Source organism: Cnephaeus nilssonii, assembly GCF_951640355.1.
Source record: "Cnephaeus nilssonii genome assembly, chromosome: 5".
Lineage (NCBI taxonomy): Eukaryota > Metazoa > Chordata > Mammalia > Chiroptera > Vespertilionidae > Cnephaeus > Cnephaeus nilssonii.
In genome coordinates this window covers 67,224,520-67,241,734 of record NC_137076.1, presented here as the reverse complement: position 1 = coordinate 67,241,734, position 17,215 = coordinate 67,224,520, and the positions used below count along the sequence as shown (strand labels likewise).

The window sequence follows — 17,215 nt, the reverse complement described above, 5'->3', positions numbered from 1 at the left end:
TTTTTTTTAATTTAGCATACATTTATTAAAAGGACTGTATGCTTTTATTTATCTCAACCTAAAAGAATATTGAACTGAGATCTCACTCTGTGAATTCTGGTGTATATTTTTTAATTTGTGGCCTCAAGTCATACCAATTGCTTGTCTTTAGTTGCTTCTATCCTTGTTAAGTCTAACACTACTGTCTGGAGATCCATCTTCATTGTGCCAGGTACTCAGATTTGTGTTATGTTTTGGGGAATACAGAAAAGTCTCCTCTGGAAGCTCACAGTTCAGTTGGGTAGGCGAGATTAATACACAGAAAACACTGAGGACATAGCTTAGACTTTTTCTATATTTTGTAGTCTGGTTAAGAAAAGTAAGAACAAAATTTCTGGAAAATGAGATAGACATCTTCTATAAAGTGATCTAAAGGTCTCTAGTGAATATAAAGTTTTAAAAACTAGTAACCCTTGAAATTACCAGCAAACTCAAAGAATTTACACACTTCTCTTTGAAATTGCTTACTGTGTTAAAAAATAGTAGTGTTTAGTGACTATATATTTTCTAATGAAAAATATTAAGGCTTTTTATGCCGTGGTCAAAAAATCTAGCCCTGGCCAGTATGACTCAGCTGGTTGGAGCTTCGTCCCGTACACCAAGAGGTGTCCGTTTTGATTTCTGATCAGGGAACAAACCCAGGTTGCAGGTTCAATTCCCAGTCGGGGAGCATGCAGGAGGCAGCTGATCAATGTTTCTTTCTCACAGAGATGTTTTTCTCTCTCTCCCCTCTTCTCTCGGAAATCAATTTTAAAAATATATAGTTAAAAACATATGCATGTGAGGTTACTTATACCTAATAAATTTAGGTGGAAAGTTATTTTAACATAGAAAAAAACTTAACTTGTTCTCAGTTTAGTATACAGTGAGGTCTTCAGTGTTCTTCCCAGGTGCTTGTAATTTTCCTTATTTTGTTTTTTGTCGGATCTTCTGTTTTTTTGTTAAATCATTTTTTCCTAAGGTACATTGGAATAATTAAGAGAAAAGATACTTTACCTTTTCTCTTAAGGAATATGAGGAAACAATTATAATAACCTTGTACATTAGCCTATATATTGAGTTCTATAGCAGGAACAGCAACCCATTAAACAGTAACATTTCTGAAATAAAAAAATCACAAGTGAGTAACTTCCTTTTTGTCCTGTAGTTTTTCCCAAGAAAAACTATAGCTGCAGAAAGGAGAGCATGAAGTATTTGCTAGATGCAGAAAAATGTAGGTCACAAATGAGTAATAAGTCATACCGTGTGAAAAGCAATGAAAAGCATGACTAATGTTTCCAAAGCTTTTGTCATCTCAATAAGACACAGTTTGTGAAACAGTCCTGCAGAGAGTGCCTTGGACTTTTTTTTAGAGGATTATTTTTCACAAATAGCATATATGCTACAAACTTTCATTGCCAATAGTTTTTAATTCATGTGTATGCATTACAGATTAAACTGCTGACTAAGTTTATTGTTTTTAAATTGTGAATGCTTTAGGGAGAAAAAGAAATGCATGAAGGAGTTTAGGCAATTTCCATAGAAACAAAAGCTAAATCCTAAGTAAAAGATTTTTCTAATAACTCTGTAGGGTAGATAAGCTGTGCCAGATTTCAAGGGAACACCTGCCTTCATGTTTTAATCCATGAATAATTATTAACAGTCCTTTTATACAAAACAGTAGAGGCCTGGTGCACGGATTCGTGCACATTGAAAGGAAATTAATTAGAAGGTGGCCGGTGGGGTAGGACAGGGCAAGACGGGCCAGACATGCCCTGGAGCCAACCTCCCACGGCCGGGGCTGTGGCTCAAAAGGCAAGGCGTCTGCGGAGTGAGTGGGGTCCCTCTGGCCTGTGGGGATAGGGCCGAAACCGGCTCTCCAACATCCCCTGAGGGGTCCCGGATTGTGAGAGGGCGGTTCTCAGGTGATTCACCCAAGAATCAGGCATACTCTTTCTGTTTCAGGGTATGTTACTCGAGAACCTCAGCTGCCAAGTCACTGTAGCTCCTGCGTGGTCAGTTCCAGTCATAGCTACTGATCAGCAAATCTGTCCCTTGGTGGTCATTGTGCATCATAGCTACCGGCCAGTCACTTAGGCTTTTATAGAGATAGATAGATGGGAGAGAGACAGGGAAGAATGTTGATATTTTCTAAGAATCCCTCTGTTGAGAAATATATAGGAAACAGAAAAATAAAAACAACTCAAAATAGATTAGCTACATTGTGATTGATTTTTTCCTCTTAAGAATTTTAATATGTTTAAAAAAATTTCTAACTTAAAACAAAGCAATTTTTAAATCTCATAAATTATCTTATATTGAATTCAGAGGGAAGCCTAGTTTTCAATTGTGATTTAATTTAAAAATGCCTATATGTTAAATTAATTTTTTTGTAATTGCAAAGCTTAAAAACAAGATGTTCTATTTGGGACTGTTGTTTGTTTTTTAACATGTTTTTATTGATTTCAGAGAGAGGAAGGGAGAGGGAGAGAGATATAAAAACATCAATGATGAGAGAATCATCGATTGGCTACCTCCGTCACACCCCTTACTGGGGATCGAGCCTGCCACCCAGGCATGTTCCCTGACTGGGAATCGAACCAGTGACCTCCTGGTTCACAGGTTGATGCTCAACCACTGAACCACGGCGGTTGGGAGGGACAGTTCTTAAATAATACAAAGGAGAAAGATACTTATTCAATTCTTTAAGTAATTATTAAACACTTTTATACGGCCATGATTTCAAAGTAATTATGAGTTAATTGTGTTACTCTTTTTTTTCCCCACACACAGATGGAATTAGACACAGCATTGAGTGACTTGGAGGCTGCAGATTTTGCAGAACTGGTAAGAGAAGCAGTGAGTTTTAGGAAAGACAATGTTGATTTCTCATTTTGTAAATCAGTCATTCTAAAAATATTGTAAGTGGGCATGCAATAATCTTGAAATACATAACATTAGGTCTCTATTTTGACAAGGGCAAGTCTATTTTGCTCACCTTAAGATTTTCTACTCAGTTGAACATATTTGTGCCTGGCTGGTTGAACATCAATTTATGAATGGGTTTGATTCCCGGTCAGGGCACATGCCCAGGTTGCAGGCTCAATCCCCAGTGTGGGGGGTGAAGGAGGCAGCTGATCAATGATTCTCTCTCATCACTGATGTTTCTCTCTCTCTCTCTCTCTCTCTCTCTCTCTCAGTCTGTCTCTTCCTCTCTGAAATCAATAAAAATATTTTCTAAAAAAATATTTGTATTAACATATATGTAAAGATTAATTACATCAGTATCATTAAGAACTGGACTTTGTGAGACAGGATATACATGTAATGTTGATTAAATTAAGTAAAAATCCTGTAGATCTGGATTTACATTGAAAGTATAAGTATGGCTTTTAATCTTTAAAAAAAAAAGTGTGTTTCCTAGTTCTGTCCAGGTAAAAGGCTTAGAAATTGTGACCATCCCCAGTAGTAAGGAAGACCACTAGCACCCAGGCCATGGCGCATAAGTAATATTTCTTGCTACAAGGAACCATGACTCCTAAGGGAAATAAATGACTGGATCCAGAGTAGGGCCTGAAAATAAACATGTGTACCATCAGGAGTGCCATTTTAACAAAAACTAGATCATTGTGGTATTTTGTTCTGTAGCTTGCATTCTTTGCAGCACAGTATATTCTAAAACATTTTGTGACTGCTCAGGTATGATACTGTGTTATGACCATATCTAATTTTGTTAACCATTCTCTATTGCTAAAAATCACTTCCAATTTTTGCATATTACAAATAATTCTATTAAAAAGTGTATGTTTTTAATTTTTTTTTACATACCACTCAGTGGCCCCCAAATAGGTTATACCAATTTGTACTTTCAAAAATAATATATGTTAATATTAAATATCATAGATGATGTGTAGGTAGATGCTTTTTGTCTTGATACACTTATTTTAATCCCTTGTGGTGTCACAAATCTTAGGTTTATTTTTAGATTCTCTAATCAATAGTTTCTTATAAGAATTAAAAATAAAACTGTTTTAAATCAAAATACTTATTTTGCACACTATCTTTTACCCTAATATCCTAGTATATTGATTTCTAATAAAGACACTGTGAAAAGTTCAGTTACTAAAGAATGTAATTGCCATTTTAACTGTTATTGCTTAACTAGGATTTTTTAATCCACTGTGGTTTTCTCGCCCCCAGTCTGAGGATTACTATGACATGAGGCGGCTGTATACGATTTTAGGGTCTTCTTTGTTTTACAAGGTAAGCTGAAGCTTGAATCTTTATAAATGTCCAACTGCTATATGACCTAAATTTTCTCAAACTTTTACAGACATGAAAAATGTTTCTATTTTCCTCTGAATGTAGGTACCCTAAAATTAAGATCTTAAAATAAAACTTCTACCTAGACATTAAATATTTCTGGTTTCATTGTGTTCTAAAGCATTGGTAAATTTGTAAAGAAGAAACTATACTCAAAGAAGCAAGTGTGTAAGAGAAGGGAGAGTGCTTTCTGGATTTCCTTTTGCAGTAGTATGCTTGTTTATCTTCAGACTCACTATGCATCTTTTTAATAAATCTTTTAACATTAACTAGTTAACTTCCATGTAAAGAAAGTTAAATATCCAGAGGCATGGATACATGGAATAGACTAACAGCTGTCAGGGGGGACAGGGGCAGGGCTGGATGAATAAAGGTAAAGGGATTAACCAAAGAACATATATGCATAACCCATAGACACAGTGCAGTGATGGTCAGAGGAAAGGAAGGCTGAGTAGAGGTGGGTGGGGGTCGAGGAGGAATGGGAACATCTGTAATAGTGTCAGCAATAAAAATAACGTATTTTTAGAAAGAAAGTTAAGCGTCAAATGAATTTAAGTGTTTTCATTTTTCAACTCCTCATTCTCTGCTTTCCATCCTCAGAATTCAGTTCTATTCCAATTTTGCCATTCAGGCTTATATTCAGAGATGATCTTGTTTTGTGCTACCATCTACCTGTTGTAGACTTAAGTTATCATAAATATTTGATCTCTAGTTGACCTCAGTGAGTGGAGGGACTTATTTTTACTTTGTCTTAAAACTGGAATATTTTAAGCCAACTGAAGAAGTACCTATAAAACTCTTAGAAATATATTATGGGATTATTGCTTCATACCACTAGTTGACTTTTGTTCTTTGTGGTTAAATTCAAGGGTTATTTGATATGCAGTCATTTGCCTAAGGATGATCTTATTGATATTGCTGTATACTGTCGCCACTATGGCCTACTGCCTTTAGCAGCAAAACAAAGAATTGGTCAGTTGATAATATGGAGAGAAGTGTTTCCTCGACATCATCTCCAACCTTCTACAGATTCAAACACTGAAGTCTTTCAGGAACCTGAAGGGAGATATTTTTTGCTAATTGTAGGCTGGGTGAGTTTGCCTTGGTTTCTTTCTTGATTTTTTGTTTTGTTTGTTTTGTTTTTGCCATTTATTATGTAAATAAATACACAAATATCACTTAAAATTATGAACATATCAAATATCAGTATTCAAGAAAATGTTACATGCCCCTTATTCCTTTTTTTTTTTTTTTGTTAGCATCCATTTAATACCCATGGAGAAATATTAATGAAACCCAGGATAAGATTTTAGCAGATTTTTGAGATCTTTTGTTCCCATTTTTTCAATATATATTTTTATTGATTTCAGAGAGGAAGGGAAAGGGAGAGAGAGATAGAAACATCAATGATGAGAGAGAATCATTGATCAGCTGCCTTCTGCGTTCCCCACACTGGGGACCACACACCCCACACTGAGATCAAGCCCGCAACCCAGGCTTGTGCCCTGACCCGGAATCAAACTGTGAACTTCTGGTTCATAGGTCGACCTCAACCACTGAGCCATGCTGGCTGGGCTTGTTCCCATTTTTATAGTGATTTTATCCTCTGATTTGTTTTGGAAAATAGAGGGAAACATAAAAAGAATATAGAATCAGAATAAATATGTGATTATAAATGAAAGGACTTCTAGTAATTGAGGCTCTTAGAAAACTGCCTTAGGGAATTCCATGTGCCTAAGGTAGTGACTGATGGTATATCAGGATAAGGCACTATGAGATTTGTTTTCAAGGGTGATCAAGAAGCACCGAGCATATCTAAGAAGGAAAGGGGAGGGAGGAGTTTTTAATAATCATCACATGGTTATGCCATATGCCTATATGTCTTCAGTATTCATAAATTGATACATGCATATTGCATATAAATATCTTCATGTGGCTAAATCTGTACTAATAACTTTTTTTCTTATAGAGGCATTATATGTTGTGTGTACTATTAGAAGCTGGAGGCTGCTCATCCAAAGCTATTGGGAACCCTGGACCAGACTGTATATATGTGGATCAGGTCAAAACAACTCTTCACCAGCTGGAAGGAGTAGGTTGCCGCATAAATGAACGGCTGGCATCTTCTCCAAGCCCCTGCTTATCTTGCGCTGACTGGTTCCTTGCTGGATCACATGAAAAATTAGATTGTTTGACAACCTCTCCTATCCTCAGTAGGCTGCAAGGTATTTCCAAAGCAGCAACCTCTCCAACCTGCAGAAGAACGCTTTTTGGTGACTATTCCTTAAAAACACGTAAGCCCAGTCCTTCCCGAAGCAGCGGAGGATCTGACAGTGGTTGTGAAGGTGGAGAAGGTGTTGGCCCGAGCCCCCACACTACACCAGATGCAGTACGGAGGCAAAGAGAATCTGATGGCTTGGAAGAAAGTGGGGCCTTGCTTAAGGTGTGTGTGCGTTCAAGTGTGTACATTCTGGGAGCTAAGCTGTCTTTCCAGTCCTTATTTTATAACTGGGATAGAATTTTTTTAATATATTTTTATTGATTTCAGAGAGGAAGAGTGAGAGAGAGAGAGAGAAACATCAATGATGAGAGAGAATCATTGATCGGCTGCCTTCTGTGAGAGAGAGAGAGAGAGAAAGAGAGAGAGAGAGAGAGAGAGAGAGAGAGAGAGAGAGAGAGAGAGAAAGAAACATCAATGATGAGAGAGAATCATTTATCGGCTGCCTTCTGCATGCCCCACACTGGGGAGTGAGCCTGCAACCCAGGCATGTGCCCTGACCAGGAATCAAACCCATGACCGCCTGGTCGACACTCAACCACTGAGCCATGCCGGCTGGGCTGGAAGATTTTTTTTTTTTTTAATAGAAATTTTAATGTCAGATCATTCTTCATTTGAACTGGTGGTTGTTTTAGTCACTGTTGGAAAGCCAATGATTTAGAACCCAAAAGAATAAGAAATAATAAGTAATATCCAGGACATCTGCTTTGACACTACTGACAAGAAGGGAAACTTTAACCCTGCTTTCCCTATTCATCTCACTTTTCTCTGTTTACAATATTAATAAGGAACAGCCTAGTTATGGGGCATTTAGGGGGCTGATCTGACTAAATAGCCAATAAAATGTTCAGAAAAAAAAAATCAGTAACTTAAAATATGGTGTGTCTTGTTCTATGTTTTTGTAAATTTTTAAAAATCTGCACCTGTGAAGGTCTGGTCTCCATATCAAGAATTGAAAATGAGACTATTAAGCAAAGAGAATGTTCATTTTTCAGACTGCTTATCATATTTTATGCATTTTTCCATGAAAATACCATATTATATCTAAATGATTATCAAAATAATCACCATGGGAGGCTTTCTACATATTCTAATGATGTTGCTTTTTTGAAACGTTTTTGAAAGTTGTCATTTAAGTGGATGGAAGTGATGAAGCATGACAAAGGAGGAGTCTAAGAAGGGGCAGGAATAAAATGAGACTCTGTGTGTCACGGCACAAATAGTCATAGATCTTTATCTCCTAATTCCAAATAATAGAGCACTCTTGGAGCTCTAAGTGGATATGTTTAGGAAGTGTTCACATATGTACTGTACTTCTTATCATAGTCAGTGAAAATGGTAGGAAATAAAGTTTAAGGCTATTTGGAAAGAATTAAGAAGCCATGAACAACTCCTAAAAAAAACTGAATTAATCTCTAAGATTTAGCTATTCAACAACTGTTGATTGAACACCTACTATCTGCCCGGGGCTGTGCTACACAAAAGAGATAGATACAATGATGAATAACATACAGCCGCTGCCTTTGAGGAGTGCGGTTTGGAGAGGGAGACAAATACACATACATGTAAATTATAACAAAACTTGGTAAAGGCTCCATAATGGCTGTGGTAGAAGGTTTTGGGAAGGACTTTCATTTCCTCCTATGACATGGCTCTGGGGTCTCTGACAGCAAAGGATAAGCCAAGAGGCACCAGTTAGCACTGACAATGTATAAAGGTAACATTGCAAAACAGTAAAGAGTTCTCTTAGAAGGACATTTAGATTTTACATTATTTCTGCTATTTCATTCCATTCTTAGGCATAAACTGATCTACTGAACTGTATTTTTCAGGTCACTAAAAAGAAGTCTACTCTTCCAAATCCATTTCATTTGGGAAACTTGAAAAAGGAACTTTCAGAAAAAGAATTGGAAACATATAACACATTGAAGTAAGAAACTTCCTTGTAATATTCTTTTTCACTTAAACTCTTGACTTCAAGGACATTTTACAATGAGAATGTACAAGTCCATAACAATGTAGAGATTTTATTCAACAATTGTAATTACCAATATATCTTAAATACCAAAGGTATGCTATTTTTCTAATGTTCTTCATTACACAATAGGAAACATACTCATATTATCCTATATAATAAAAGCCTAATATGCTAAGTGTCCAGTTGTTCACTCAACCAATCAAAGTGTAATATGCTAATGATATGCTAAGGCCACTCAACTGCTCGCTATGACATGCATTGACCACTAGGGGGCAGACAGCCAACCAGTCAACCAATTGCTATGACGTGCACTGACCACCAGGGGTCAGTTGACCAGTAGACAGTCGCTATGATGTGCACTGACCACCAGGGGACAGACGCTCCGACCAGTAGGTTAACTTGCTGCTGGGGTCTGGCCAATCAGGACTGAGCGAGATGGGCCGGACACACCCTGGAGCCCTTCCTCGGCCCCTCCCCCTGGCCGGCCCCATCTCCAATTGGCCCCCAACACCCTAATCAGGGGCGGGGCTGGCCGGCCAACTGCCTGTGGCCCCTCCCCCAGCCAGCCCCGCCCTCAATGGGCACCCATCGGGGTAGGCCAGCCAGACCCCACCCTTGCACGAATTCATGCACCAGGCCTCTACTAAGAGATAAAACACATACAACCCAAGCCTGTTTTGCTCAGTGGTTGGAGCATCAGCTGCCAACTGAAGGGTCACGGTTTCAATTCCAGTCAAGGGCACATACTTCGGTTACAGACTTGATACCCAGCCCTGGTCCCAGGTGTATGCGAGGGCAGCCAGTCAGTGTTTCTCTATTTCTCTCCCTTCCTTCCATTCTCACTGAAAAATCAATGGAAAAAGTATCCTCAGGTGAGGATTTTTAAAAAGACACATACAAAATAATAGTTCAAAATGTGAAAGCCACCCTTTATCTCTCTTCGACAGGAAACCTCCCTTTTGTGTGTCTAATCTTTAAAATAGAGTTTACTATTTTTAGGCTCTGGTATGCTGTGGTATGCTGCTCAGATTCTCCTTATCCCAGAGTGCTCATTCCCAGTACCTCACAGAGACAGTGGAGGCAGTATCTAGGCTAAGAGCTGAAATATGCCTTTTCCTTGCCTCTGTGCTCATGGCTGGGAGAAAAAAAATCAACTGAAGAAATATTTTACTAAAGATATCAGAATTAGAATGGGGCAGCCTGAATATTTGAGATGCTGATGAGGAACTGCTGCCTATATATTTAAAGATTGTCAATCAGAAGTCAGCAGTGGAGCGAAAGAAAGCAAGGTATAGTAGATCAAATTACAGAGTCAGCTGAGCTCTGCCACTTAGCTATGTGACTTCAAGAAAGTTAATCCAAGTCCTCTGAACATGGATTTCTTCATGGCTAAAACAAAGATAGTAATATTTACTACCCTGCAGGGTCATTATGAGAATTAAGACTAAGATATTTTAAAGCATCTACCCTGGCACAAGGAGGGTATTCAGTATATTATTAGTATAGGTTCTGCTGGCCTATTTGAGGCCTAAATATGGGATGAAAGGATAGAGAAGAAGAAGAAAGGAGAAATGAAAATACTAAGAGAATACAGAAGAGAAGTAAGACTATTAATGAGAAATAGAATACAACTAGTAATTGCCATGGTATTCTAGAATATTAACCCAACTCTGCAGTTGGTAATAATTTTATTTTTCTTCAAGATCACCAATTTAACTACCATGGTAAAAGGCTTTAATGCTGCTAACTTAAATGTATTTAGTTTGTTGGAAGATATTTTTATATGTGATCCACCCTTGACTGATAGCATGTTTATGGCTTGTAGAGATCTGGGCCAGACATGGGCTAAGTTATTTATTACCAACCATGGAAAAAAAGGGGATTGGCCAATTTGGGTTGTGTAGTAAAGAGGTGAATTAAGTTACTTGCAAGTGAATTGGTGTTTGTTTATCCTTGCATAATATGTAATACTTTCCTCCATTAGGGAATTGATAATAATGCTAGTCTGTACTTCAGTTAAAGAGGAAGAGGGAATTAAATAAGGGAATGAAATGTTTGGCCTAGTTTTCCTTCCCTGATTAGACTCCTAATATTATCTATATATATAAAAGGCTAAGTGACCATCCGACCTGTAGCTATGACATGGAATGACCACCAGGGGGCAGACGCTCTGATGGTAGCTATGAAGCACACTGACCGCCAGGGGGCAGACACGCTCAACGCAGGAGCTGCTGAGCTGTGGAGGGAGCCCAATTCCGGGGTGCGTCACCCAAGAACCGCCCTCTCGCAATCTGGGACCCCTCGGGGGATGTCGGAGAGCCAGTTTCAGCCCGATTCCTGCAGGCCAGGCTGAGGGACCCGACCTGCCAGAGGGACCCTGCTCACTCTGCAGACACCCTTCGAGCTGCAGTGCTGCCCCAGGTGTGGCGGGCCAGGGAGGAACGGCAGGAGGTTGGCTCCCGGGCGTGTCCGGCCTATCTTGTCCAGTCCCACCCTGCCGGCCACCTTCTAATTAATTTCCTTTCAATGTGCACGCATCCGTGCACTGGGGCACTAGCATTGTAGATACTAGTTAGGAATCTACTTATTAGGAAAATACTTATTAGGAATCTACATAATTCAAAATAAAGCAATACTTCTACATTCACTTAAATACCTTTCTTTTTTTTTTTTTCAAGATTGACATCTGGGCCTGAGAACACACTTTTCCACTATGTTGCTTTAGAAACAGTGCAAGGGATCTTTATTACTCCTACCCATGAAGAAGTGGCCCAGCTGAGCGGCTCTATCCACCCTCAGCTAATAAAGAATTTCCATCAGTGTTGTCTCTCCATTCGTGCAGCTTTTCAACAGACCTTGATGGAAGAGGTAAGGCACTGCTATCAATATAGTTTTATGCCAGTTTCATTTCTGTATCTCTAAATATTCTCTCTAAAAACTCTTTAATTAATATATCCAGCTATGGAAATTCTCAAAGCAAGAAACATAGTGGCTTCTGGATTCTGGATGTATTCTGGAGGGTAAGCCAGAAGGTTTTGTTGATAGATTAAATAAGGATTATGAGAGAAAGAAAAACCAAGGATCACTCCACTATTTTGGCCTGAGCCTCACAAAAAAATATTTATATTTCACATAAGTCATTGTTTTGCTAATGATTTTATCAATGGGAAAATTAGAGAGATACATCTGTTTTAAGTTTAATGTGTTTTAAGTATATTACAAAATCATCTGTTTATTTACTAATCTACTCAATAATGTACTCATTATTAATATATTCATTAAGTACCTACTATGTACCAACAACTTTAAAAAAAAAATACTACAGCTCTAGCTGGTTTAGCTCAGTGGATAGAGCTTCAACCTGCAGACTGAAGGGTCCTGGGTTCTGTTCCAGTCAAGGGCATGTACCTCAGTTGCAGAATCCTCCCTGGCCTAGTCCCTGGTCAGAGCATGTGCAAGAGGCAACCAATCGATGTGTTTCTCTCACATCGATGTTTCTCTCTGTCTTTCCCTCTCTCTCCCACTCTCCCTAAAAACCAATGGAAAAATACCCTTGGGTGAGGATTATTAAAAAAAAATAATAATAATACTACAAAGATGCCCTGGCCAGCTGCTAGTGGTTAAAGCTTCGGCCTGTGGGCTGAAGGGTCTCGGGTTTGATTACCGGTCAAGAGCATGTACCTGGGTTGCAATTCAACCCCCACCCAGTCAGAGTGCATTTGGAAGGCAGCCAACCGATGTCTCTCTCTTACATCTGATGTTTATCTCTCCCCCTCTCTCTTTCCTCTTCCCTCCCTTCCCCTCTCTCTAAAATAAATAAATAAATAAATGAGGAAAAAATATCCTTGGGTGAGGATTAACAACAACAACAAAAATACAAAGATGAGTAGTATATTGTCTCTGCCTGGAAAAGAAGCTTATCCTGTACTGGGGAAGAAAGACCTACAAACTGCTAATATAATATAACATAAATTCTAATACAGGACTCTGAACAAAATGTTCCCTGCAAAAGTCAAGGGATACTTTATCTATGAAGTCTTTTATAGGAGATGGTATTTAAAGTATGAGAAAGAGTAGAAATTTTCCTGCAGTTAAGAAGAATGTTATTGCAGGCTCTTAAGTGCTAGGATCAGCACTATTAATACCAGTTAATACTAATAATACCTATTAATTTTCAGAAAAAGAAAGCACTAAACACTGCAGATCATTCAGGTTCTACAAATTCAGTGTCTTCTCTAAACCCTGTGAAAGAACATGGGGTGTTGTTTGAATGCTCACCTGAAAACTGGACTGACCAGAGAAAAGCACCACCAGTTATGGCTTATTGGGTAGTAGGGTAAGTGGAAAAAAGTATTTGAAAGTGAAGTAAAATGTTAGAAAAGTGAAAGAAATGTGATAAAGGAGATAAAGTTTTAGGATATAGGCATGAAATTATTAATCTAACTATAATATATTTTAGAACTTTATTTTATTTGCTAAGTTTCTCCTTTAAATTCCTCCCAAGTCTTTTCTATTAAAAACAAATAGCTTGCCCTGGCCGGTTTTGCTCAGTGGATAGAGCGTTGACCTGTGGACTAAAGGGTCCCGTGTTCAATTCTAGTCAAGGGCACATGCCTGAGTTGCAAGCTCTATCCCCAGTGGGGAGCATGCAGGAGCAGCCGATCAATGGTTCTCTCTCATCATTGATGGTTCTATCTCTCTTCCTTCCTCTCTGAAATCAATAAAAATATATTTTTTAAAAAAAACAAATAGCTTATTTAGTTATCTTACAAAATTATATTAGTAATAAACTAAAAAAAAACCAATGATTTCACAATTTTATATCTATTTCCTTCTACCCCTACTTCCTCTTTTTCTTCAATCCTTCTTTCTTGCCCTCTTCCCTTTGCTCTCCTCCTCCTCATCCCCCACCAACTATAAGTCTTTGCCTGACCTGGCCCCTGCCCACTTCTCTGATTCCACCTTCTGTCACTCTCCTCCTCCATCCCATGTGCATAGCCACATTGGCAACCATCAGTCAAATGTTTTTGCTATTCCTTGTGTATTGGCTGTTCTGCCTCTTAACCTTTGCATGTCCAGCTCCTTGAGATTCAGACCAGTGCTAAGATGTCATCTCCTCAAAGAGAGGATCCATAATCTATTTCCTGCATTAACAGGGCTACTCAGTTACGCTCTATTATATAACCCCTTTATTATTTATTTTCTTATTTATTTATGGTCTTTCTCCCCCTTACTAGAATGTTAGCTCTATGAGGTCAGGAATCATATCTGTCTTGACCACTGGCACCTAACACATACGTTGATAAATATATAACAACTAGAGGTCCGGTGCATGAAAATCGTGCACTAGGTGGGGGTGGTCCCTCAGCCCGGCCGGCACCCTCTCCAATCCGGGACCCCCCCAACAGTCGGACATCCCTCTCGCAATCCAGGACTGCTGGCTCCTAACCGCTCACCTGCCTGCCTGCCTGATCGCCCCTAACCATTCTGCCTGCCTCCCTGATTGCCCCTAACCGCTCTTCCCTGCCAGCCTGATTGCCCCTAACAGCTCTCCCCTGCTGGCCGGATCACCCCTAACCATCTCTGCCTCAGCCCCTACCACCGTGGCTTTGTCTGGAAGGACATCCAGAAGGACGTCTGTCCGGTCTATCCGATCTAATTAGCATATTACCCTTTTATTAGTATAGATTTAGTAAATGGAACTGTGCTTGGCAAACTGGTGGTGGGTGGGTGGTATGGAAAACAGAAAGATAAAGTCACACTCATTGTATCTAGCAGTCTTACATCTAGCAGAAAATGAACTATGCTCATAGATCTATATATTTATGAATATACTAGAGGCCTAATGCATGACATTCATGCAAGAGTAGGCCTTCCTTCCCCCGGCTGCTGGCACCAGCTTCCCTCTGGCACCTGGGACCCGGGCTTCCCTCCAGCCACAGGCAGGCACCAGGGACCCAGGCTTCCTCCAGCCGCCAGCAGGCACCCGGGACATTGGCTTCTCTTGCAGCCCTGGCTTTATCTGGAAGGATGTCTGAAGGGATGTCCGGTCTAATTAGCACATTACTCTTTTATTATTATAGATATGGAGAGAGATTAGATAGATAGATGATAGATAGATAGATAGATAGATAGATAGATAGATAGATAGATAAATTAATTGATACAACCAAATGCTACGGAAATCTCTAGGATTACAAAGAAAGGCTTAGAGATTCCATTTGGTCTGGTTTAGAAAATTAATTGGATTTGGATAAAACATTTTAGGAAAAAGAAGGGATGAACAAATCATAAGGCATAGCAATGAGGAGACTGGTTTGCCAGAATGGTAAAGGAATGCCACATACAAAGAGAAAGTGAAAAAGACCAAGCTGGAAAGCAGAGAGCCTTCAATTCTGACTAAGGAATTAAATTTTCAGGGAAATACTGAGCCAATGAAGGGTCTCTGAATTGGGGGTAAAGACTTGGTGGAGGAAGGGGCAGGAAGTTAGGTGACACCAAGTGGATACCTACCATGTAGTACTAAATTGTATGACAAACACTTTACAAACATTATCCAAAGCAGTAATTCCCGTGTGCTGGTCCATGGGATTAGAATCACTTGAGACATTTTTTAAAATCAGAGATGCCTGCACCCTACCCCAGTAAGCTCCCTTGTGATTCTGATGTATAACCAGCCAAGCTTAGGAGCATCAGTTCAGTTCTGTAGTGTGATCAGAGCTGTGCTATTGGATGAGTAAGCTAGGAGCAGCAAATGGAATGGTGTGGATACACGAGAGAATAAAGATAGGAACAGTTAGGCACATACACAGTGTACAGTGGAACAGTTAAGTGTATTCACAACAATTGGAATAGAAAGAATCAAGAGGTGTTGAATTCTGATGATGCAGATCTATGTAGAATAGAGACATTTAAGGAAGTCAGGCAGAACTACTGCTGATTTAAATAGTTTGATTTATATAGTATTGATTAAATAGATTTTATTATTTTTTTAATTTGATAAATCTTTATTGTTCAGATTATTACAATTGTTTCTCCTTCCCCCCCCCCCATATCTCCCCTCCTCCCAGTTCCCACCCTTCCCTCTGCCCTTACCTCCCCCCTCACTATCCTTATCCATAGGTGTATGATATTGTCCAGTCTCTTCCCGTACCCCCCACACAGACACCCCCTTCCCCTGAGAATTATCAATCCACTCCCATTCTATGCCCCTGATTCTATTATGTTCATCAGTCTATTCTGTTCGTCAGATTTTTAATTCACTTGACTTTTAGATTCACTTGTTGATAGGTATGTATTTGTTGTTCATAATTTTTATCTTTACTTTTTTCTTCTTTTTCCTTTTTTTAAATAATACCTTTCAGCATTTCATGTAATACTGGTTTGGTGGTGATGAATTCCTTTAGCTTTTTCTTATCTGTGAAGCTCTTTATCTGCCCTTCAATTCTGAATGATAACTTTGCTGGGTAGAGTAGTCTTGGTTGTAGGTTCTTGCTATTCATCACTTTGAATATTTCTTGCCACTCCCGTCTGGCCTGCATAGTTTCTGTTGAGAAATCAGCTGATAATCGTATTGGTGTTCCCTTGTAGGTAACTAACTGTTTTTCTCTTGCTGCTTGTAAGATTCTCTCTTTGTCTTTTTCCCTTGGCATTTTAACTATGATGTGTCTTGGTGTGGTCCTCTTTGGATTCCTTTTGTTTGGGGTTCTGTGCGCTTCCTGGACTTGTAAGTCTATTTCTTTCACCAGGTGGGGGAAGTTTTCGGTCATTATTTCTTCAAATAGGTTTTCAGCGTCTTGCTCTCTCTCTCTTCTTCTGGCACCCCAAAAATTCAGATGCTGGTACGCTTGAAGTTGTCCCAGAGGCTTCTTACACTATCTTCTACTTTCTGAATTCTCTTCTCTTCTTGCTTTTCTGGAGGCGTGTCCTTTGTCTCTTTGTATTCCAAATCTTTGACTTGATTCTTGCGTTCCTCTAGTCTGCTGCTGGGTCTCTGTATAATATTTTTTATTTCAGTCAGTGTATGTTTCATTTCTAGTTGGACCTTTTTCATATCCTTGAGGGTCTCATTAAATTTATCGGCTTTTTCCATGAAATTCTTGAAAAACCTTATAACCGTGGTTTTGAACTCTATGTCCAGTCGTTTGTTCTCCTCCATTTCTTTTGTTTGGGATCTGTTTCCTTGCCTCCTCATTTTCATTTTTGCTGCTTCCCTGAGTTGGTAGGGTAGCTTTGTGTCCTGTTGTGTCCTATTGGTTCAACGGGTCAGCCTCCCAGTTACCTGAGGTGGACACTCTTGGTGCACCCCTTTGAGGACTGTGTGTACAGCCTTGTTGTAGTTAAGTCTTGATTATTGTTGGTGTCACTGGGAGGAATTGACCTCCAGGCCAATTGGATGTGAGGACCCGCTGTGTCTATAAAGGAAGAATTGCTGTGCTGGAGACACGTTTATGGGCCGGGACTTGTTGCAGTAGGGCTTTGGCGCTCACTGAGTCTGCCTCTTGAATGTGTCCCTTATGCGAGTGGTTGAAATCTAGTGTCGTCTCACACCGACCACTAGATGCCCTCGTTTCTGGATCTCCAATGGGGTGCAGGTCAGCTACTGTCTGAGGCCTCCC

General features: G+C 39.4%; 1 protein-coding gene across 2 annotated transcripts in view; it reads left to right on the top strand.

Moving 5' to 3' along the window:
* Window positions 1-17,215, top strand: part of INTU (inturned planar cell polarity protein) — a 71,974-nt gene that overhangs the window by 51,416 nt on the left and 3,343 nt on the right. For both annotated transcript variants that reach the window (XM_079771341.1, XM_079771340.1), the window contains exons 9-15: window positions 2,812-2,865; window positions 4,219-4,281; window positions 5,211-5,432; window positions 6,311-6,784; window positions 8,452-8,549; window positions 11,276-11,465; window positions 12,776-12,933. In XM_079771341.1, coding sequence (XP_079627467.1) covers window positions 2,812-2,865; window positions 4,219-4,281; window positions 5,211-5,432; window positions 6,311-6,784; window positions 8,452-8,549; window positions 11,276-11,465; window positions 12,776-12,933 — 1,259 coding nt within the window. The remainder of the gene's footprint in view (window positions 1-2,811; window positions 2,866-4,218; window positions 4,282-5,210; window positions 5,433-6,310; window positions 6,785-8,451; window positions 8,550-11,275; window positions 11,466-12,775; window positions 12,934-17,215) is intronic.